At 38.0% G+C, this 22,367-nt stretch overlaps 2 protein-coding genes across 3 annotated transcripts in view; one reads left to right on the top strand and one right to left on the bottom strand.

The window, feature by feature from the left end:
* The window catches only part of LOC135136964 (calcium uniporter protein, mitochondrial), a 133,304-nt gene that overhangs the window by 39,095 nt on the left and 71,842 nt on the right, over nucleotides 1-22,367 (top strand). The gene's annotated exons all lie outside the window — the stretch shown is intronic.
* On the bottom strand, nucleotides 5,199-22,026 carry Jv (javelin). Its single transcript, XM_064066339.1, has 4 exons — nucleotides 21,952-22,026; nucleotides 21,888-21,907; nucleotides 8,213-8,509; nucleotides 5,199-8,163 (listed from the first exon to the last, which is right to left on the bottom strand). Exons 1-4 carry the CDS (start codon nucleotides 22,024-22,026, stop codon nucleotides 5,334-5,336), a joined length of 3,222 nt encoding a protein of 1,073 aa, XP_063922409.1. The 3' UTR covers nucleotides 5,199-5,333.

The raw sequence follows: 22,367 nt of genomic DNA, 5'->3' as shown, positions 1-22,367 counted from the left end.
GAAGCTTAATATACAGACTTGATCGACTTGAATTTCACCCCTTGCTAGCCGTCTTTTTCGTTCTTCTTACAATTGCACTCCACACTTTTCATTTCGTTGTTTTTGATTTCTTCCATGATCGCTTTAGTTAGTACCGGCTGTCCCGATTGCTTCTTTACCACCCGTCCGCCGTAGTACGTCACGGTCGTACCTCTCACAGCAATGTTCCATCAGAGAATCGTACAAATTCTCCTGACTCCCAAAATCCGACATGTTGGAAGGGTTGGAGGTGGAATCTCTTTGTGTCTTTTACTTCAAGAATGTGAAAGAATTTCCGGGACTCCTTGTCTTTTTTTTTTTCAGAAATATGAAAGAATCTTCGGGTCTCCTTGTGCTTTTTTTTTCAAGAATGTGAAAAAGCCTCTAAAGGACCTCTTGTGTTTTTTTTTTCAAAATTTTGAAGGAATCTCTGGGACCGCTAGTTTTTTTTTCAAAAATATGCTGAAATCTCCGGGTCTTCTTGTGTTTTTTTCAAGAATGTGAAAAATCAGCTAGGACTTCTTGTGTTTTTTTTTTTCAAGAATTTGAAGGAATCTGTGGGACTCCTTGTTTTTTTTTCAAGAATATGATGAAATCTCCGGGACTCCTTGTGTCTTTTCAAGAATATGAAAGAACCTCTAGGACTCTTTGTGTATTTTACTTCAAGAATGTGAAAGCATCTCCGGGACTCCTTGCCTTTTTTTTTCAGAAATATGAAAGAATCTTCGGGTTTCCTTGTGCTTTTTTTTTTCAAGAATGTGAAAATGCTTCTAGGACCCCTTGTGTTTTTTTTTCAAGATTTTGAAGGAATCTTTGGGGCCCCTTGTTTTTTTTTTTTTCAAGAATATGATGAAATGTCCGGGTCTCCTTGTGTTTTTTTTTCAAGAATGTGAAAAAGCAGCTAGGACTTCTGGTGTTTTTTTTTTTTCAAGAATTTGAAGGAATCTCTGGGACTCCCCTTTTTTTTTCAAGAATTTGATGAAATCTCCGGGACTCCTTGTGTTTTTTTTTCAAGAATGTTAAAAAGCCTCTAGGACTTCTTGTGTTTTTTTTTTTCAAGAATTTGAAGGAATCTCTGGGACTCCTTGTTTTTTTTTCAAGAATATGATGAAATCTCCGGGACTCCTTGTGTCTTTTTTTTCTCAAGAATATGAAAGAACCTCTAGGACTCTTTGTGTCTTTTATTTCAAGAATGTGAAAGAATCTCCGGGACTCCTTGTTTTTTTTTTTCAAGAATAATAATAATAATAATAATAGGACTTTATTAAATAATAATAGGCGAAGTCTAGCCATAGGCTATTCCATGAATATGATGAAATCTCCGGGAGTCCTTGTGTTTTTTTTTCAAGAATGTTAAAAAGCCTCTAGGACTTCTTGTGTTTTTTTTCAAGAATTTGAAGGAATCTCTGGGACTCCTTGTTTTTTTTTTCAAGAATATGATGAAATCTCCGGGACTCCTTGTGTCTTTTTTTTTCTCAAGAATATGAAAGAACCTCTAGGACTCTTTGTGTCTTTTACTTTAAGAATGTGAAAGAATCTCCGGGACTCCTTGTCTTTTTTTTTCAGAAATATGAAAGAATCTTCGGGTTTCCTTGTGCTTTTTTTTTTCAAGAATGTAAAAATGCCTCTAGGACCCCTTGTGTGTTTTTTTTCAAGATTTTGAAGGAATCTTTGGGGCCCTTGTTTTTTTTTTTTTTTCAAGAATATGATGAAATGTCCGGGTCTCCTTGTGTTTTTTTCAAGAATGTGGAAAAGCAGCTAGGTCTTCTTGTGTTTTTTTTTTTCAAGAATTTGAAGGAATCTCTGGGACTCCTCTTTTTTTTTCAAGAATATGATGAAATCTCCGGGACTCCTTGTGTTTTTTTTCAAGAATGTTAAAAAGCCTCTAGGACTTCTTGTGTTTTTTTTTCAAGAATTTGAAGGAATCTCTGGGACTCCTTGTTTTTTTTTCAAGAATATGATGAAATCTCCGGGACTCCTTATGTCTTTTTTTTTCTCAAGAATATGAAAGAACCTCTAGGACTCTTTGTGTCTTTTACTTCAAGAATGTGAAAAAATCTCCGGGACTCCTTGTCTTTTTTTTTCAGAAATATGAAAGAATCTTCGGGTCTCCTTGTGTTTTTTTTTTCTCAAGAATATGAAAGAACCTCTAGGACTCTTTGTGTCTTTTACTTCAAGAATGTGAAAGAATCTCCGGGACTCCTTGTCTTTTTTTTTCAAAAATATGAAAGAATCTTCGGGTTTCCTTGTGCTTTTTTTTTCAAGAATGTGAAAATGCCTCTAGCACCCCTTGTGTTTTTTTTTTCAAGATTTTGAAGGAATCTTTGGGGCCCCTTGTTTTTTTTTTCAAGAATATGATGAAATCTTCGGGTATCGTGTTTTTTTATTCAAGAATGTGAAAAAGCCTTTAGGACTCCTTGTGTTTTTTTTTCAAGATTTTGAAGGAATCTCTGGGACTCCTTGTTTTTTTTTCAAGAATAATAATAATAATAATAGGACTTTATTAAATAATAATAGGCGAAGTCTAGCCATAGTCCATAGTCCATGAATATGATGAAATCTCCGGGACTCCTTGTGTTTTTTTTTTCAAGAATTTGAAGGAATCTCTGGGACTCCTCTTTTTTTTCAAGAATATGATGAAATCTCCGGGTCTCCTTGTGTTTTTTTCAAGAATGTTAAAAAGCCTCTAGGACTTCTTGTGTTTTTTTTTCAAGAATTTGAAGGAATCTCTGGGACTCCTTGTTTTTTTTTCAAGAATATGATGAAATCTCCGGGACTCCTTGTGTCTTTTTTTTTCTCAAGAATATGAAAGAACCTCTAGGACTCTTTGTGTCTTTTATTTCAGGAATGTGAAAGAATCTCCGGGACTCCTTGTCTTTTTTTTTCAGAAATATGAAAGAATCTTCGGGTTTCCTTGTGCTTTTTTTTTTCAAGAATGTGAAAATGCCTCTAGGAACCCTTGTGTTTTTTTTTCAAGATTTTGAAGGAATCTTTGGGGCCTTGTTTTTTTTTTCAAGAATATGATGAAATGTCCGGGTCTCCTTGTGTTTTTTTCAAGAATGTGAAAAAGCAGCTAGGTCTTCTTGTGTTTTTTTTTTCAAGAATTTGAAGGAATCTCTGGGACTCCTTGTTTTTTTTTTCAAGAATATGATGAAATCTCCGGGACTCCTTGTGTTTTTTTTTTCTCAAGAATATGAAAGAACCTCTAGGACTCTTTGTGTCTTTTACTTCAAGAATGTGAAAGAATCTCCGGGACTCCTTGTCTTTTTTTTCAGAAATATGAAAGAATCTTCGGGTTTCCTTGTGCTTTTTTTTTCAAGAATGTGAAAATGCCTCTAGGACCCCTTGTGTTTTTTTTTTCAAGATTTTGAAGGAATCTTTGGGGCCCCTTGTTTTTTTTTTCAAGAGTATGATGAAATGTCCGGGTCTCCTTGTGTTTTTTTCAAGAATGTGAAAAAGCAGCTAGGTCTTCTTGTGTTTTTTTTTTCAAGAATTTGAAGGAATCTCTGGGACTCCTCTTTTTTTTTCAAGAATATGATGAAATCTCCGGGACTCCTTGTGTTTTTTTTCAAGAATGTTAAAAAGCCTCTAGGACTTATTGTGTTTTTTTTTCAAGAATTTGAAGGAATCTCTGGGACTCCTTGTTTTTTTTTCAAGAATATGATGAAATCTCCGGGACTCCTTGTGTTTTTTTTTTCTCAAGAATATGAAAGAACCTCTAGGACTCTTTGTGTCTTTTACTTCAAGAATGTGAAAGAATCTCCGGGACTCCTTGTCTTTTTTTTTCAGAAATATGAAAGAATCTTCGGGTTTCCTTGTGCTTTTTTTTTCAAGAATGTGAAAATGCCTCTAGGAGCCCTTGTGTTTTTTTTTTCAAGATTTTGAAGGAATCTTTGTGGCCCCTTGTTTTTTTTTTTCAAGAATTGATGAAATGTCCGGGTCTCCTTGTGTTTTTTTCAAGAATGTGAAAAAGCATCTAGGTCTTCTTGTGTTTTTTTTTTCAAGAATTTGAAGGAATCTCTGGGACTCTTCTTTTTTTTCCAAGAATAATAATAATAATAATAATAATAGGAGTTTATTAAATAATAATAGGCGAAGTCTAGCCATAGTCCATAGTCCATGAATATGATGAAATCTCCGGGACTCCTTGTGTTTTTTTTCAAGAATGTTAAAAAGCCTCTAGGACTTCTTGTGTTTTTTTTTTCAAGAATTTGAAGGAATCTCTGGGACTCCTTTTTTTTTCAAGAATATGATGAAATCTCCGGGACTCCTTGTATCTTTTTTTTCAAGAATGTGAAAAAGCCTCTAGGACTCTTTGTGTCTTTTACTTCAAGAATGTGAAAGAATCTCCGGGACTCCTTTTTTTTTTCAGAAATATGAAAGAATCTTCGGGTTTCCTTGTGCTTTTTTTTTCAAGAATGTGAAAATGCCTCTAGGACCCCTTGTGTTTTTTTTTTCAAGATTTTGAAGGAATCTTTGGGGCCCCTTGTTTTTTTTTTTCAAGAATATGATGAAATGTCCGGGTCTCCTTGTGTTTTTTTATTCAAGAATGTGAAAAAGCCTTTAGGACTCCTTGTGTTTTTTTTTTCAAGATTTTGAAGGAATCTCTGGGACTCCTTGTTTTTTTTTTTCAAGAATAATAATAATAATAATAGGACTTTATTAAATAATAATAGGCGAAGTCTAGCCATAGGCTATTCCATGAATATGATGAAATCTCCGGGACTCCTTGTGTTTTTTTTTTCAAGAATTTGAAGGAATCTCTGGGACTCCTTGTTTTTTTTTCAAGGATATGATGAAATCTCCGGGACTCCTTGTGTTTTTTGTTTCTCAAGAATATGAAAGAACCTCTAGGACTCTTTGTGTCTTTTATTTCAAGAATGTGAAAGAATCTCCGGGACTCCTTGTCTTTTTTTTTTTCAGAAAAATGAAAGAATCATCGTGTTTTCTTGTGCTTTGTTTTCAAGAATGTGAAAATGCCTCTAGGACTCTTTGCGTTTTCGTTTTTCAAAATTTTAAAGGAATCTCTGGGACCCCTTGTTTTTTTTCAAGAATATGATGGTTCTATCTGGATTTTTATGTGTTTCGTTATTTTGTCTAGGGTTTTTTGGTAAACAAGGTTTTCGCAGGGACGTGGAGTTGTTCCAAGTCGTCGTCTCTGGTGAAAACCGGAAACTGGGTACTTTTTTACATTTTATTTGAAGCTTAATATACAGTGGTTGTAAATATGAGATTTCTTAAATAAAGCCCTGTACCAGGAATACCATTTTTACATAACAATAATCACAAAGTTGACTAAATTGACTACGTTTTGACTATGCCACCTCGTACGGTTCGAACTCCATGTCGTCGATCTTCTTGGTCTTCGTCTTCACGGTGTCGTAGTTGTGGTAGTCGTACATGATTTTCGCTTTCGGCGCGTTGTTGAAGTTTATCCCGCTGTAGGTCTTCTCTTTGGAAACGTCGCCCCATTGAGTCATCTTCCGTTCTTCTCCGATGATTTTCGGCTGCGTATCTTCCATTTTCTTCTTTATAGATTCGTTGATCACGTTCTTCTCCACTTGCTTGTTCTCCAACTCCTTCACGTCCTTGAGGCTCTTCCGTCTATTATTCAAGTACTTCTCTTTCGCTTCGTTCAAATCGCTCGTCCCCACTAACTCTAACCTGCTGCTGCAACTATTCGACTTGATCAACTTGAATTTCACCCCTTGGTAGCCGTCTTTTTCGTTCTTCTTACAATTGCACTCCACACTTTTCATTTCGTTGTTTTTGATTTCTTCCATGATCGCTTTAGTTAGTACCGGCTGTCCCGACTGCTTCTTCACCACCCGTCCGCCGTAGTACGTCACGGTCGTACCGCACTCCCTTATTTTCTCAAGCACGTCCTCGCTCACGTACTGCCTCTCACAGCAATGTTCCATCAGAGAATCGTACAAATTCTCCTGACTCCCAAAATCCGACATGTTGGACGGGTTGGAGTTGGAATCCGTCGCCGAACAGTGATCTTTATCCGGATCCGTCGACTTAGCACCACGTTTGACGTCGCCCCCGTCGAACTCCTGCGAACTCCGAGACCTGGGCAGCCCCCCTTCGAACATCAACCTCACCTGCTTCACTGTATCCGGATTCGGAAGCTCGTCGTCGTTCATCTCCTTGTTCACCCGAATCGGGTGGTAGAAAAAATGACGCTTCAACCCCGCGGGATCCTCGCTACGTTTGTGCAAAAGAGGAGTCACGTTCTTGGTTGTTTTCGCCTTCTTACCGCCCGATTCGTGCTGGATTTTCGTTCGAATAGGTTCGATGATGACGATGTTGTTGTCCCGAAGCAACTCCTGGAAACTGTAGTCCTGTAAATATTGCATCAACCCGTCAAACTGGCTCTCTTTCTCGCAATTCGCGAAGATCTTCTTCTGGAAGAGGTCGCTTTTGACCACGCGGTACCTCACATGGTCGAACTCTGGGTTCGTTATGCTCATGGATTTCGCAATGGGTTTGTGCTTCTTGTCGTCTTTGGACACGATTTCGACCGTGTTCGGGTTAAGACTTTCGTACTGGTTGTTGTTCGTGGTGATGTAATTATTGTTTTTGGAGTTTTCGAAATAATTGCACGATTCCTTGATAAAAGGGGAGATCTTCTCGACTTTCTCGATGGGTTTTTTCTCGAAGAGTTGCTTGGCGATTTGGACTTTGCTAGGTTTCTCTGGTTCTTTCTCCTCGGGTTCGAATTTCTTTTTGACGTCTTCGACTTTGGTCTGCACGTCGACGATCTTACACTTCGTGGGTGAATCCTCGCTGGGTGGTTGCTCCGCTTTCTCTTTACCGTTGATCATCTTGTCCCAGTACGTCCTCATGGTGCCTAATTTCTCGTGGTACTCTTTCGTGCACTCGTCCATTTTCGTCTGCACGGCGACGATTTCGGGTTTCGTGATGTTGTGATTTTCGTCTAGTCTGTGACTCAAGGTTGCTTTCAAGCTCCGTACGGCCTCCAGAAACTGTTCTTCTGGTTTATGCTTCGACTTCTTTTTGTTCTTCCGCGGTACTTTAGCTATCTTTAGTTCGAAATCGACTGGAATGTTGGCGTTCGCTGTGATATCGAAATGTTTGCCGATGTTCACTATAAACCGACTCTCGCCACTTTCGGCAGGTTTTTTGATCGTGGTCTTGTCGCACTTTCGCAGTTTCCGGTCAATCTTCTCGCATTTCCTCAAGCTTTTCGTCACGGCTAAATCCGGGAGCGAGTAGAAGCGATTGTCGATCAAGTTCGTGCTTTTGCGGGATAAGTTCGATAGTTTTTTGGTGATGAAGTTCTGCAGAGGTTTCTTCGAACCCTTTTGGGTTTCTAGAAACTCGCGCAGGTAGTTGTGACTGTGTTTGTTTTTTTCTTCTTCGGTTTCGTCGATCGGGTCCGGCTCGACTGCAACCACTGTCTTGTAATTGTCGTTTTCGTCCGGTGGAACGACTTCGATGTTTGTGATTAGGGTTTCGTCGACCTCTTCGTCTTTGGTTTCTTCTTTTTCTTCTTCTATTTCGACGATTCGGGTGATATTTTCATTAATCTCGTCTAGATTTTTGTCGGTTTCGAAGTACTCCAAACTGATGTTGTCGTTCTCGTGGTCTTCCTCTTTGTGCTTCTCTTCGGAAGAATCAGAAGAGTAGCTGCGTCTGTTGTCGCGGTAGTACGTCTGCTTCTCACTGTTGTAAGGGGTGGGACCTCTGATAGTCCTCGGTTTCGCGTAGTGGTTCTCCTTGATCGAGTCGTACAAAGGTCTGTTAGTACTCAAGACGATGTTATCGTCGTAGGGTATACTCTCCGGCTCGGTGATAGTCCACTTCCCTGCAGATATATTATCACACGACGAGTACTTCTTGCTTAAGTTGTCTCCGTACGACGACAAGTCGTCCGCCAACGAGATCGCGTCAGTATTATCAGTGTCGTACTTGGAATCCGGGTAATAATTCGGCAGACTCAACCCCGGAAGCTCGTCATACGACACCCTACAATCCTTATTCCCTCCCGACGTGTCTTCCTCCTTGCCAATAACGAATTTGGGACTAGCCAAGTTAGTTATTGACGAATACACAGCCTCGGTGGTCCGCCTCGGCGGCGAGTAATCCGGCGGGGTTAAGTTCCGCACCACCGCGTACCTACAACACCCAAATCAACCAAACTGAAACCCTCAAACTTGGTTCATACCTCGGCTCCTTCGGTCTCTCGATGAGCTTCGCCCGAGGGATCAGCTGCGACCTCCTCGGTGTGCCGTTTTCGCGGTAGTCCAAGTTCGTGAAGACGTCCTCACGGGTGATGGCCAAGCTGCGGCTTCGTCGCAGGGTCCCGGACTGGGAGTCGCCCCACGGGTCGGTGGACACGTTCTCCAAACTACCCCTCTGGAGTTTGGGCTGGCGCTTCGTGTAGGTGGTGTTGTCGATCGAGGGGCGGGAGCCGCGCCGGGGGTTGAGTTTCACGTTGTTGATGCAGGATTCGCGCTCCTGTCTGAAAGGATAAGCGGAACGGAATAAGCTTGTTGTTGTTTGTCGGCTAAAAAAGTTAATCGGAGTGTTTGCCGAGGCAATTGGCGATGGATCGCAAGGTCGAGTTACGTCTGTTTGTGCGCGATATTGGGGCTATTAGGGGGATTATGGGATCTGGGTGACGCGGAAGCGCATAGAAGGTGATAAAATCGTAACAGCTCGCTTACAAGCGCACAATGCATGTACAAATTGGTCACATTCTTGTGTTCAGCTCGCCATTAATTAAAACTACATCCACTCTTTCCGCCGCAAATAGCGAATCCACGGCCTTTGATCCCGCTGCATATGACCATCGCTGGATCAATAGACACCCCAATGCGGGCCATTACCTCCAGCAGCGGTACGTACAGAGGTGTCGTCTTTATCTGTAATGCGACTTTGATGGGACAGATGATGGGCTGTATGGTTATCTACGGCCGGGCGATAAATTGGATTATTCGTGTAGCAGCTGGCGGTGCGTACCAGCAGCCTAATAAAATAATAGAGGAGATAAGGTCGAGCTGACAAGAGTCAATTCGCCTTGTTCAGTCGGCCCGGACGCGTGGGAACGTTTTGACAGATGCTAAAAGGGCCGGAATTCCGTCTTGATTAACATTGGAGGGGGTGGGGGCGGGTTCTGGACGTGGAAAAATGGCGAGGCGCAGGAAAATAACTTATAGGAGTATCGTTTTTAGTTTCGAACGGACGTTTTATTTGCAGGGTTCGGGAAATGGGAGCGAGTCGGCTGTGCTGGGAATGTATTATGCATGCGACTTTGATTTTCAAACAGACAATGCATTTCGTCGTTGAATCAGTCAGGTGCATAACGAGTCAAAGACAATGGAGGTGTTTTTCTACAAAATGCCGTGTCATCAAAGTGATGGAGAAAATAGTCTTCTTATTCATATTATTAAATAAGGATTTGGATTTCAAAACAGAAACTATATTTACGAAATGAAAAAATTTACGCCACAAAAAAAAAACGATTTTTGCCTAGCCGTTACTCCTAATTGATAATTATAGTTCTTTTAATGATATAGAAGGCAGAAAACCGGCCGTGATAGTGAAAAACCCAATCTCTAAAACAAAGGACTTTTATGGTCGCTGATAAGGATGATTACACACTCACCAGCTTTTATAAACAAGATTTAGCCCTGAGATCATCTAAGGTAGGCTATCTTCTGTGTTTAGAGAATTAATTAGAAAAATTAGCAAATTATTTTGAATAGTCGAACTCGCAAAACTACACAGGGCATAGGTTTCGCCGAATTTCAACCACTTATAGTAAGTTCCGTGTAATTTTTTTTATATCAATCCAGATGTACATAACTTTTGTGAATTTCGTATTATTGTATTGAGGATTTCAAAAAGTACTTAGAAAAGAGATTTTCTCAGATATTCAATCTTTGTTTTTTTTTAATATATAGAGTTTTCTTTCGACAACAGGATAATTAAACATGTTTTCAGTTTCTCGTTGGGAAAAGAAGACTTTGTATATTAAGAAAAAGTGGACAAAATATAAGCCCCGCCCACCCACCCCTTCTCAATTGTGATGAATATTTTATTCATTGTGAGTTGAAGGGCGGAGTTTAATTGCAAAATTCTCATTTTTCTACAAGAAATTATCATATGAAACTCATCATAATTGAGATTGGGACGGGTGAGTGGGGCTTATTATTATTTTTTTTTTTTCTTTATATACTTAGTTTTCTTTCAACAATTTTTTGGCGCAAAGAACAAGAGATATTATAATAAAAACCATAAAGTCAATCTATTGTTCAATAATTTTGGAATGTACTCCTAATGTAAGTCAACTAGAAAAAATTCTACTTTCTCGTTTTTCTCGAAAAACTGAAGAAATGGAAAACTAAAAAATCTAAAAATTAAAACTTTAAGAGATATCGTAAAATTAAAGAAAAAAAAAACGAAAAATTGAAAAACTGATGAACCGAAAAATTGAAAAAAAGTGAAATTGAAAAACAAACAATTATAAAATTGTAAAAATAAAGAAAATACAAAATTGAAACGGAAAATTGCAAATGGAAAAATTGGAAATTGAAAACTCGAGAAACTCAAATCGAAAAATTGCAAAATCTAGAAATTGTATGGAAAATTTGAAAAATTTAAACTTGAAAACTCGAAAAAATGAAGGAATAAAAAAAATTTTAAAATTAAAGAAACAATTCAAGTCAAATAAGCTGCGGGAGTGTTATTTACGCCACTGGATTTTACTTTATAGAGATTAACAAAAAAAAAAAAAAAATGAAATTTGATGGATTTTATCTCCTCAAAGTAGAGGAGAGGACTGATTAATGAAGTAACCACGCCCATTTTTTTCGCAGAAATTAAAAATACAATTTTGATTTTTTTCCAAAAATCTGGATGTCTGGGGTAAAAACTACTCGGTTTCATAAAAATTTAAATAAGATTTACTGATGAAAATTTTGGAGATGACGTCATCTTATTGTTGGTGGGGATGAGTAACTAAATTTTGGTTAGAGTTTTACCATCGACACGATATCAGTTAAGTAGTTTCGAAAATTATTTGCCTAATAAAAATCCGGACAGACGACAGACAGACAGACAGACAGACAGACAGACGGAAAGAGGAGTCGTTGGTTTCTGACCCACACTTTTTAAACATGTGGTAATTTTAAAAAAACTGGAAAATTTCGGAAATTGTGTGTAACAAGAAAGCGTATTAAAATTAAAAATTTGGTTAAAAAATTTGTGGAAATTACAAAAATTCTGTACAATTTTGTTATAATATTGCGTATGATCTAACTCAAGAATTCATAAAATCTACAAGATTCAGCTCAAAATTTTTGCCATTCTACAAGATTTCGAAATGACCGGATGAATGAACAATTTACGAAAGCCCCAAAAAAATTACGTTTCAATTTTTAACTAAAGGTTTCTTTCAAGTTTAGATGATATCAGATTTGTAAAAAAAAGTAAGAATAAAAAATGTGACAGGGAAAGAGGGAATAAAAAAATCTGACTCCATTTTCTAGATTTGACCAAGAAAGAAAATTTTTTATAAAATTCGCCATTCTGAAATATCTAAAATTGTCAAAAAATCTGAATTTTTATAAAAAAAATTGTGCGATTTGTTCAGAAAAATCGCCAGGTGAGCACGATGAAGTCTAACTAAGTACCAGAAGGAAACAGGAAACCGTACATTTTCGTATTCCACTAGCTGTGAGCACAATAAATTTAATCCAAAAAAAACCCGAACTCTTTCGTAACATGTATAAATAAAAATTGCATTTAATTCTTGTCAAGATGTCAATGTTTTTATAAAAATTTCAAAATTTTCAGAAAAACGAACAAAATTTGTAAAAAAATCCTTACAAAATACTTCATTAATCGGCATTATTTCACGTTTGTTCTTTTACAAAGTCTGAAAAGAACGAAATTTTTTTTCAAGTTTCTGACGTAAACTTTTTAAAAATGTCGTAATTTTGAAAAACTGGAAATTTTCGGAAATTATTCATAAATGCAACAAGAAAACGTATTAAAACTATTAAAAATTTGGTTCAAAAGTTTTTAGAAATTACAAAAATTCTGTACAATATTGCCAATGATCTAACTTCAAAAATTCATGAAGATCAGACGTAAAATTTTTGAAATTGTACGAAATTTCAAAATGACCGAGTTTGAATGTTCAAGAAATTATCTTGTACTTTCAATATTATCACTTATAAAAATTGGTCGAAAACTCTTTCGACAGAACTTCTCTCGCACCTAAAGTATATTTTTTGCCAAAATCAGTTTTATCTTAACAAGTACTAGGCCCGCCCACCCGCCCTCTATTTTTTCAGAAGATATGTCATTTGCCAAAATAAGATTTATCTTACCAAGGACTAGCCCCGCCCACCCGCCCCCTGTTTTCTCAGAAGATGTTATTTGCCAAAATCCGTCTTCTCTTACCAAGTATTAGCCCCGCCCACCCGCCCCCTAATTTCTCAGAGGATATGTGATTTGCCAAATAAGATTTATCTTATCAAGGACTAGGCTCGCCCACCCGCCCTCTGTTTTCTTGTAAAATATGTTATTTTCCAAAATCAGTCTTATCTTACCAAGTACGTATGCCTAACTCTGGTTATTACAGTGTTTATAATTTTTTCTTTAATTATATAATTTTCAATTACCGATACTTTTGTTCAAATAGAATGTTTCCAAATTTTGATATTTTTTTGTAAAAGTAAGTCATCAATACCTGTTAGGATAAAACTAATTTTGGCAAATTACACCCTCTAAGAAAAGATAGGGGCTACTAGCCCCGCCCACCCTCCCTCTGTTTTCTTAGTGTGTATGTCATTTGCCAAAATCAGTTTTATCTTACCAAGTACTAACCCCGCCCACCCGTCCCCTATTTTCTCAGAGGATGTTATTTGCCAAAATCAGTCTTATCTTACCAAGTACTAGCCCCCTAATTTCTCACAGGATATGTCATTTGCCAAAATAAGACTTAAGACTTAAGACTACTAGCCCCGCCCACCCACCCTCTCTTTTCTTAGTGTGTATGTCATTTGCCAAAATCAGTTTTATCTTACCAAGTACTATATTATATATTGAAATGGCAAAATAAATTATTAAACAATAATTAAATAGTACGTGCTAAGATAAATACTGATTTTGGCAAATCACATACCTTCCAAGAAAATAGAGGGCGGGTGGGTGGGGCTAGTACTTTCTAAGATAAGACTGATTTTGGCAAATCACATAACTTCCAAGAAAATGGAGGGTGGGTGGGTGGGGCTAGTATTCGATAAGACTAAACTGATCTTCGCACTTTTGACATTTTCGACTATTTTTCAACTATTTCCGAAAATTATCGAGAAAATTTCCAAAAATTTTTTGTCTGAAACAGTTAAAAGGCTCAATGGAAAATAGTTGGCTTATAGATAATTTTACGCAGATTACGAATCTAAAATATTTTTGACAATTTGTCTTCAAATAATTGAAAAATGCGAAGAAAGGACCCCAAAAATCCCCAAAATTTCCAAAAAATTTGAAACCGTTCCAAATGGCTTTAACTAAGAGGAAAACATTGTTTTTCTAGTTTCATAGAGTATTAATTGAAGATTTATCTTATAAAATACTAGCCCCGCCCACCCACCCTCTATTTTCTTAAAGAGTACGTCATTTGCCAAAAATTGTCTTATTTTACCAAGTACTAATCCCGCCCACCCGCCCTGTCTTTCCTTGTAGGATATGTCATTTGCCAAAATCAGTCTTATCTTAGCAAGTACTGTATTAAATATTGAAGTGGCAAAATAAATTTTTAAACAATAATTAAATAGTACTTGCTAAGATAATACTGATTTTGGCAAATCGCATACCCTCCAAGAAAACAGAGGGCGGGTGGGCGGGGCTAGTACTTGGTACGATAAGACTGATTTTGGCAGATGCCATATCCTCTGAGAAAATAGGGGGCGGGTGGGCGGGGCTAGTACTTCAAAAAATCGACGACGACAAAAACTAACGAAGTGCTACAAAAAAAAAAAAACGGTCGTATTACAAAAGTTGGACAAGGAAAAGCGAGAGTTCTTTTAAGTTTTGTCAAAATTTGCTTGTAATTTTAACTCTTTTGTAATAGATACATAAAAACTGAAGTTGCATTTAATCGTATTGTTTTAAATATGATACCGCGGATTTTGATGACAATGTTATCTGTTTTTGTTTGTGGAGACATGCAAGAGAAAGCTTACTCATAGTAAAGATCAACGTTTTTAAAAAATAAAAAATTTTCGGAAAAACGAACAAAATTTGTTACACTATCTCTAGAAAATATTGTAAATTGGTTAGTGAGTTGTTCTATGAAAATTGAAAGTTGACGATTCTAATTATTACTAGACTGATTAAGTTAGTAAAGAATAAGTACGTACACAAAAGTGCACAACTAGTGTGTGCGTTTTGAATCTATGGTGCTAATAGCAAACTCCAACCCAGTACCACTTCACTCACTCACCACAATAATTCTCACAAGCGTCGCATAAACCTTATCTTTCTTATAAATTTAAACCATTAACACATTTCGCAAAAACAAATATTTAACCTGACATGATTCAACCCAGCGAATGTCAAAAGACCGCAATTACACACACCCACACTTCCCCCAACCCCAGCCTCCCCTAATTCCATAATTCAAATTTCAAGTCGGCCTGCCGCCCCGGAATTAGCGCTTTTTGATGACCCATAAATTTTTGGCCATCACGTGCCGTCGCCATCAAACGAAACGGACGCCGGATTAATACGGATCGAACGAAACCGGGAAAGACGCGGATTAATCGGCACGTGGCCGATGGACCGCCACAGATGAGACTTACTCGGACTTTCCCTCTCGGTACCGTCGCACTGTCACTGTCGCACCGCTACGGCCCGTCGCCGGCGCTCCACTGAGCGTAGTTTAGTACCTCGGGCGGTACTAACCTTGTGCCCGTGGAAATGGCGGACGATCACATCGAAAAGGCTGAAAAAAAAATAATGTCCGTGCCCAAGACGGTGTTGGTGTCAGCTTCCGGATCACGGTCAGTTCGACGCTCTTATTGCTTCCGGTGCATCGCAGGGTCTCCTCTCGTTCGAGTCCATTTGCTGTTGAGTCACGCACCGACCCACTTTGCCTCGCAAACACACAAACAAGACGTTTATTGTCTCGCAAGGTGAGATGGGGCTTGCGTAACGCAAGTGCGCTTTGCGTATTGTTTTTGCTTTTTTCGCCCCGGGGGCGGCTCTCGTTAATGAGAGTCTTTTATCTTCGGGTTTTATAATGAGCTTAATTCAAATTAGTTCGGCGATCGGAGTCAAAAGGTTTTTTCGGGCATTGTGTGTTTAGGACGGGGTGAAGGGACGCCGAAAAGCCGGTATCGTGTAATTCCGTTGTAAATGTGTGGGTATTATTTCAGCGCGATAACAGTGTTCGGAGGAGGGGTCACCGTTCAATGGCGCGGAGATGGGGGTCTGGATATTTTTTATAAGTGGGCATTCGTCGTAAACAGTTCAATAAATCAATAGAAACACATCTCAGTGTTTCTAGACGCGGTTTAAGAAAAAAGTCGCTATTGAAAATTTGCGTCACGCAACCAAAAACACCTATTGCTACAGCGATTGCGCTTTTGCTCGTTTTGAAACATTAAGCTTGACCATGAGCGATTTCACTACTTTGCATGTCACTTAAGCCCCATTTTTCCATCGTCGTTACGTTAACTCGCATTTCCTGTTGTGTGTTAAACACTAAATTCTCAATTCGACCGTCTAACTACATACCACTTTTACGATTTTCATAATCGTGGAGTCTTAATTAAGCACTTGAAAATTCAGGCCGAATTTCTTCCAATTACGCTCGGGTCAACGCAACTCGTGTCTAATGACAACCCATCCAAGAAATAATCGAATCAATTACCATTACCAGCAACAATTACCGGTGGAAATTTCCGTGCTCCAGCGTAATGAGTAAATCAATCAATCCGAGAAGCGAAAAACGGTGTGATGGAGTGGTGTTAATGAAAATGCGATGAAGTTAGAGCTTGATTTGACACCGAAGGTAAATATTTTCGGCGAATGGTGTCGGAGTGGTGACGGACATTTGGAAGTCGTTTTTGAGCGAATTTTTACTTCCAACGAAACATAATTGATTTTACGATTGTTGAAGTTTACCTTCACACGTATCATGCTAGGAGAAATTACAAAACTTTATCAATTTAATGCGCAGACAACGTGTACTTAAAATAATGGCTATCGATAGAAGCATTTTTTTAACTTTAATAATAGCCGTTCGTTTGTATGAATAAATAAACACACCCGCAAGAATATGTTTTTTCTGTTATGTAATTAATAAAATATGTATTTTATCATTCCGTGAACATTGTGTAACGCTTCAAAGAAAACTTACATTTTTAACACTCGGTCGAAAAGAAAGGAATTTAAACCCTGTTCGGTGCGAAATGTGGAACCGCTGGGATTCCATTTGCAATAAATAACTCTGATATGTGGAGTCTGAAATATGCCCTTTGTTCTTTTGAAAACTTAAAATTCATTGCAGTTATATTTTTCTGAAGCCATTTTCTCTTTTTAATTTTTATTGTAGTCGCTTTAAGGAATATTGGTTTTCTTTTATTTTTAATATTTTATAGTTTATTATGAAAGTGTGGGTTCCCGTGTCTGTCTGTCTGTCGTTTGTGTGTCACTTGGGTGATAATAATTTAATAATATTTTAAGTTTGCAAAATACGAAAATGCTGAGTTCCTGCTTTTTCTTCCTGTCTGTCTGTCTCTTAGGGATTAGACGGTAAAATGCTAATCAAACTTTATCTATACAGAATGATCAAAAAAGCTTTAACGAACTCGAAAAAATTTTTTTTTCAAATTTGAAGTTTGATATTTTCAAAAATTTGGTGCAGGGAATTTTTTTTTAGTTTCGCGACAATTTTTTTAGTACTAAAATCATTGTCTCCAAATTTCCGGTTGTTCAATTAGGCACAATCAGCGAAAATCGAGTAAACAGATAAAATGTTTGACGTATCAAAAATTCTCACAGTTTTCAAAACCCTACTTTTAAAAAGTTCGCAGTTAATTTTGAGTCACTTGGTGTTTTATTTTCGGATAAATTTACAGGAGTCTGGTGTTTTGTTGCTGGATGAACTTGAAAACATATTTTGAGCTTTTAGTGTTTCATTTTTTTCGAATTTGAACAGGTGGAGTGCCGCAGTGTTTTTTTTTTTGTTCGGGAGGCTCTTGGTGTATTATTTTGGGAGCCCATGGAAATCTTTTTGGTAAATTATTTAAAATAAATTAGGGGGACTTTGGTGTTCGGTTTTTGGAAAATTCTGACATAACTTGTTTTTGAGTTAATTTTGGGACCCCGTTTTTTTTTTGAAAATTTTAAAACATCTTGGAGTTCTAGGTATTCCTGTTTGAAAAGAATTTGAAAGTGCTTTGGATCCTCTAGTGTCTTTTCTTATAATAGTTTAATTAAATTTCTTAGAGGATACGTCATTTGCTAAAATTAGTCTTATCTTAGCAGGTACTAGCCCCGCCCACCCACCCTCTCGTCTCATAGAGAGTATGTTATCTGCTAAAATCAGTTTTATCTTAACAGGTACTAGACCCACCCACCCACCCTTTCTTTTCTTAGCGGGTATGTCATTTGCCAAAATCAGTTTTATCTTAGAGACTATCTCATTTGCTAAAATCACTCAGTGCTAAGATAAAACTAATTTTGGCAAATAACATATATACTAAGAAAAGAGAGGGTGGGTGGGCGGGGCAAGTAGTTGCTAAGATAAGACTGACTTTGGCAGATAAAATACCTTCTAAGAAAAGAGAGGGCGGGTGGGCGGGGCTAGTAATAGCTGCTAAGTTAACTATTAGCCCCGTCCACCCACCGTCTCGTTTCTTAGAGGGTATGTTATCTGCCAAAATCAGTTTTTACTTAACAGGTACTAGCCCCACCCACCCACCCTTTCTTTTCTTAGTGGGTACGTCGGCTGCCAAAATCAGTTTTATCTTAAAGGTACTAGCCCCGCCCACCCACCCTTTCTTTTCTTAGTGGGTATGTCAATTGTCAAAATTAGTTTTATCTTAGAGCCTATTTCATTTGCCAAAATCACTCAGTGCTAAGATAAAACTGACTTTGGCAAATAAAATACCTTCTAAGAAAAGAGAGGGCGGGTGGGCGGGGCTAGTAATAGCTGCTAAGTTAGCTATTATCCCCGTCCACCCACCGTCTTGTTTCTTAGAGGGTATGTCATCTGCCAAAATTAGTTTTATTTTAACAGGTACTAGCCCCACCCACCCACCCTCTCTTTTCTTAGTGGGTATGTCATTTGTCAAAATCAGTTTTTTCTTAGAAGATACTAGCCCCGCCCACCCACCCTTTCTTTTCTTAGTGGGTATGTCATTTGTCAAAATCAGTTTTATCTTAGAGCCTATTTCATTTGCCAAAATCACTCAGTGCTAAGATAAAATTGATTTTGGCAAATAACATATCTACTAAGAAAAGAGAGGGTGGGTGGGCGGGGCAAGTAGTTGCTAAGATAAGACTGACTTTGGCAAATAAAATACCTTCTAAGAAAAGAGAGGGCGGGTGGGCGGGGCTAGTAATAGCTGCTAAGTTAGCTATTATCCCCGTCCACCCACCGTCTTGTTTCTTAGAGGGTATGTCATCTGCAAAATTAGTTTTATTTTAACAGGTACTAGCCCCACCCACCCACCCTCTCTTTTCTTAGAAGGTATCTCATTTGCCAAAATCAGTTTTTTCTTAGAAGATACTAGCCCCGCCCACCCACCCTTTCTTTTCTTAGTGGGTATGTCATTTGTCAAAATCAGTTTTATCTTAGAGCCTATTTCATTTGCCAAAATCACTCAGTGCTAAGATAAAATTGATTTTGGCAAATAACATATCTACCAAGAAAAGAGAGGGTGGGTGGGCGGGGCCAGTAGTTGCTAAGATAAGACTGACTTTGGCAAATAAAATACCTTCTAAGAAAAGAGAGGGCGGGTGGGCGGGGCTAGTAATAGCTGCTAAGTTAGCTATTATCCCCGTCCACCCACCGTCTTGTTTCTTAGAGGGTATGTCATCTGCCAAAATTAGTTTTATTTTAACAGGTACTAGCCCCACCCACCCACCCTCTCTTTTCTTAGTGGGTATGTCATTTGTCAAAATCAGTTTTATCTTAGAGCCTATTTCATTTGCCAAAATCACTCAGTGCTAAGATAAAACTGATTTTGGCAAATAACATATCTACCAAGAAAAGAGAGGGTGGGTGGGCGGGGCAAGTAGTTGCTAAGATAAGACTGACTTTGGCAGATAAAATACCTTCTAAGAAAAGAGAGGGCGGGTGGGCGGGGCTAGTAATAGCTGCTAAGTTAGCTATTATCCCCGTCCACCCACCGTCTTGTTTCTTAGAGGGTATGTCATCTGCCAAAATTAGTTTTATCTTAACAGGTACTAGCCCCACCCACCCACCCTCTCTTTTCTTAGAAGGTATCTCATTTGCCAAAATCAGTTTTTTCTTAGAAGATACTAGCCCCGCCCACCCACCCTCTCTTTTCTTAGTGGGTATGTGATTTGCCAAAATCACTCAGTGCTAAGATAAGACTGATTTTGGCAAATGAGATACCTTCTACGAAAAGAGGGGGTGGGTGGGCGGGGCTAGTAGCTGTTAAGATAAGACCGATTTTGGCAAATGACACCCTCTAAGAAAACTAACTTAGCACCTAGTAGCCACGTCCACCCACCCTATTTTTTCTTAGAGGGTGTCATTTGCCAAAATCAGTTTCATCTTAACACATATTGATGACTTACTTTTACAAAAAATTATCAAAATTTGGAAGCATTCTATTTGAACAAACTGAAGTATCGGTAATTGAAAATTATGTAATTAAACAAAAAATTATAAACACTGCAATAAGCTGAGTTAGGAATGGCCGAACTGATGGGGAATCAATCAGACAATTATTAAATAGGACGGCGCGACGTCGGGCGATAAATTTGGCTGGCCGACTGTGCACTCTCATCCTCAGCGGCGTGTGATGCAATTCAGGGTTTATTTGTTCAAGATCATCACGAAAATTGTGATTTTCTTAATTTTTAAAGCAATTTTAGAATTTTAGAAGAAAAATTAGTTATTCTTATTAGAAATTCTCGAAGTAGGCCACAACTGCATTAGCGCTGGCGATCGAACCGTAATGAGGACCACTTCCGCTATGCCGAAGACTGGTAATAAGACTCAATTTTATGTTTATTATTCTAGCATATTTCGTGAACCCTTGCTTCTAATAATTATGTATTTATATATTTTTTTAAATTTTTAATGTTTAAACATATGTAGTATAAAATTTTCGAAAAATTTTAAAATATCAATTTTTTAAATTCCAAAAAGCACCGAATCGTGAAGAATTTAAACCTAAAATTTCAAGTCAAGATTTTTTTGTATTTCTAATAATACATGAGATATCGAGGTGCGCACGTTTAGTGACTCACCCTGTATATAAAAAAGATCTTTAAAAGACGTGAGAACCTTCTAAATATTTTCGGAGATTTTTTTTATTGAGAAAATTTGGTATGACAGAAGTTGTGTACATCGAAGGTGAGCTTTTGAAAATTTCCGAAACAAGTGATTAAGTTGATTCCCCTAAAATTCAAATTTCCAACTTTCTCAAAGTTGTCGAACAATTTCTTTTAAGTTAGCTATTTTTTAATGGAAGGAATTGCTCTGTACCTGCTTATATTTTTTAAATATGTCTGCAGGGTCTTTTAAAATTTGAAGAAAAAAGCGATTCACTAGAAACTGCTTATAAATTTATTGTATTTATATTTTTAAAAAAGCCAAAAAGTTTCGTGTAATTTCTGAAAAATTTAATTTTACAAATTAACCCCATATATGCAGTAACGTTTTTAATATGCTTCAGAGACGAGGGAATTCTAGCGAAACAGATGAAAGCTTGTCAGTGGTAAACAATTCATTACTTAAGAGAATTGATCTAAAAAGTTGAGGCAGTACTTCCCTGCCCTCTGAAGCGTGACCAGTACCCACTAGACCTACTAACATAATGATTATAAATAAATTAAAATGCAAATATGTAATAATAATGGCAATGAACTTTTTTTACTGGTTATAATAAGTTCGCATCTGACTATATAAAGATGATTTCAGACGAAAACATCGATAAGCAATGACAAAAAAAAAAAATAGTTATTTAGCGTTAAGGCTCACCAGTGCGTATTACCGGTGGAGGTTAATAATAATGAGAGACTTCTGCAAAGCGGTGACGTCAAAATCGCATGTTATAGAATCACTTTCGGAAAACCGAAAAAAAAACAGAAGATTTGTTTTTCTCAAATATTAACATATTTCCAAGGCCACAAGTTTACCTCGATTTGCAGAAACAGAAAAAACCGTAAACACAAAACATACATACAAAAGTGACGTCATTCATAACCGTTTAATTAAATTTTTGTCACGACCTTACCGCAGATTATACCGATGATCACAAATAGCCTTCTTACTCAGAACACCACCACAAATTCACAACACCACCTCCAACGCAACCCGACACCTCAAACCCGGCTCTCCGGAACTTCCATAACCCCATATTTCGCTCAACCATTTTCCAGCGAATGGCAACGCCACAGCCCCCCGGATTCACGGTGCGTTCCTCCAGCATCGCGCCGCACCGGATTTCCGCGGCGGCGGCGTATTGTCATTTAGATTTCTTGTAATTAGTGGAAATGGAGCGAGTGCGAAATGCAATTTTGCAACAGCGATTCGAACGAAAGCGATTTGAGGTAATTGGGGGGGCAGGGGAGCGGAACGGTCGAAGAAAAATGCCGAGATGTTACGTAAAGAGACTCACCTGTTCGGGGATTTCGACGACTACTGGATGGATGGGTTTTGTATTGGGTGCGCGATTTTCGGACGTCCTTGGAGGATATGTTCATTGTTACGATGGCAATAATCGCGATACACAAGGTTGTGTGAAAAATCACGAGCATCCTTTCACGCATCACGATTTTTGATATTTAACGGAAAAAAATTACGGAGGAATAATGACGGTGGTCAATGGCGGTGGCTGATTGTATCGGGTTTTGTCGGGTGGGAGGTGTTCATGAGGTGCACCCTTGGAATTGGTGGGTTTTTTCTCGTGGTGGCTGGGTATTTTCGACAAAGTTTGTAAAAAGTAATTCACTAAGTCAGTCAAGCAGTCACTAATCCACAAGGTAACTAAGTCAGTCAGTCCGTCAATCACTAAGTTAATCGATCAGTCAGTCACTAACCCATTAAGACAGTCATTAAGTCAGTCAATCAGTCAGTAAGCCAATAAGTCACTAAATAG

Source organism: Zophobas morio, unplaced genomic scaffold (genome assembly GCF_036711695.1).
Source record: "Zophobas morio isolate AGI-343-1 ecotype UQ-CSIRO unplaced genomic scaffold, CSIRO_AGI_Zmor_V1 ptg000028l, whole genome shotgun sequence".
NCBI lineage: Eukaryota > Metazoa > Arthropoda > Insecta > Coleoptera > Tenebrionidae > Zophobas > Zophobas morio.
This window is presented reverse-complemented; position numbering and strand designations above follow the sequence as displayed.

What these genes read in the sequence shown, in the direction of transcription:
- Jv (XM_064066339.1), bottom strand. Translation starts at nt 22,026, where the DNA reads ATGCTCGTGATTTTTCACACAACCTTGTGTATCGCGATTATTGCCATC. An exon ending in TGAACATATCCTCCAAGGAC is followed by an intron (nt 21,908 to 21,951) that starts GTCCGAAAATCG and finishes TCCATCCAGTAG; the next exon opens with TCGTCGAAATCCCCGAACAG. An exon ending in TCGTCGAAATCCCCGAACAG is followed by an intron (nt 8,510 to 21,887) that starts GTGAGTCTCTTT and finishes TTATCCTTTCAG; the next exon opens with ACAGGAGCGCGAATCCTGCA.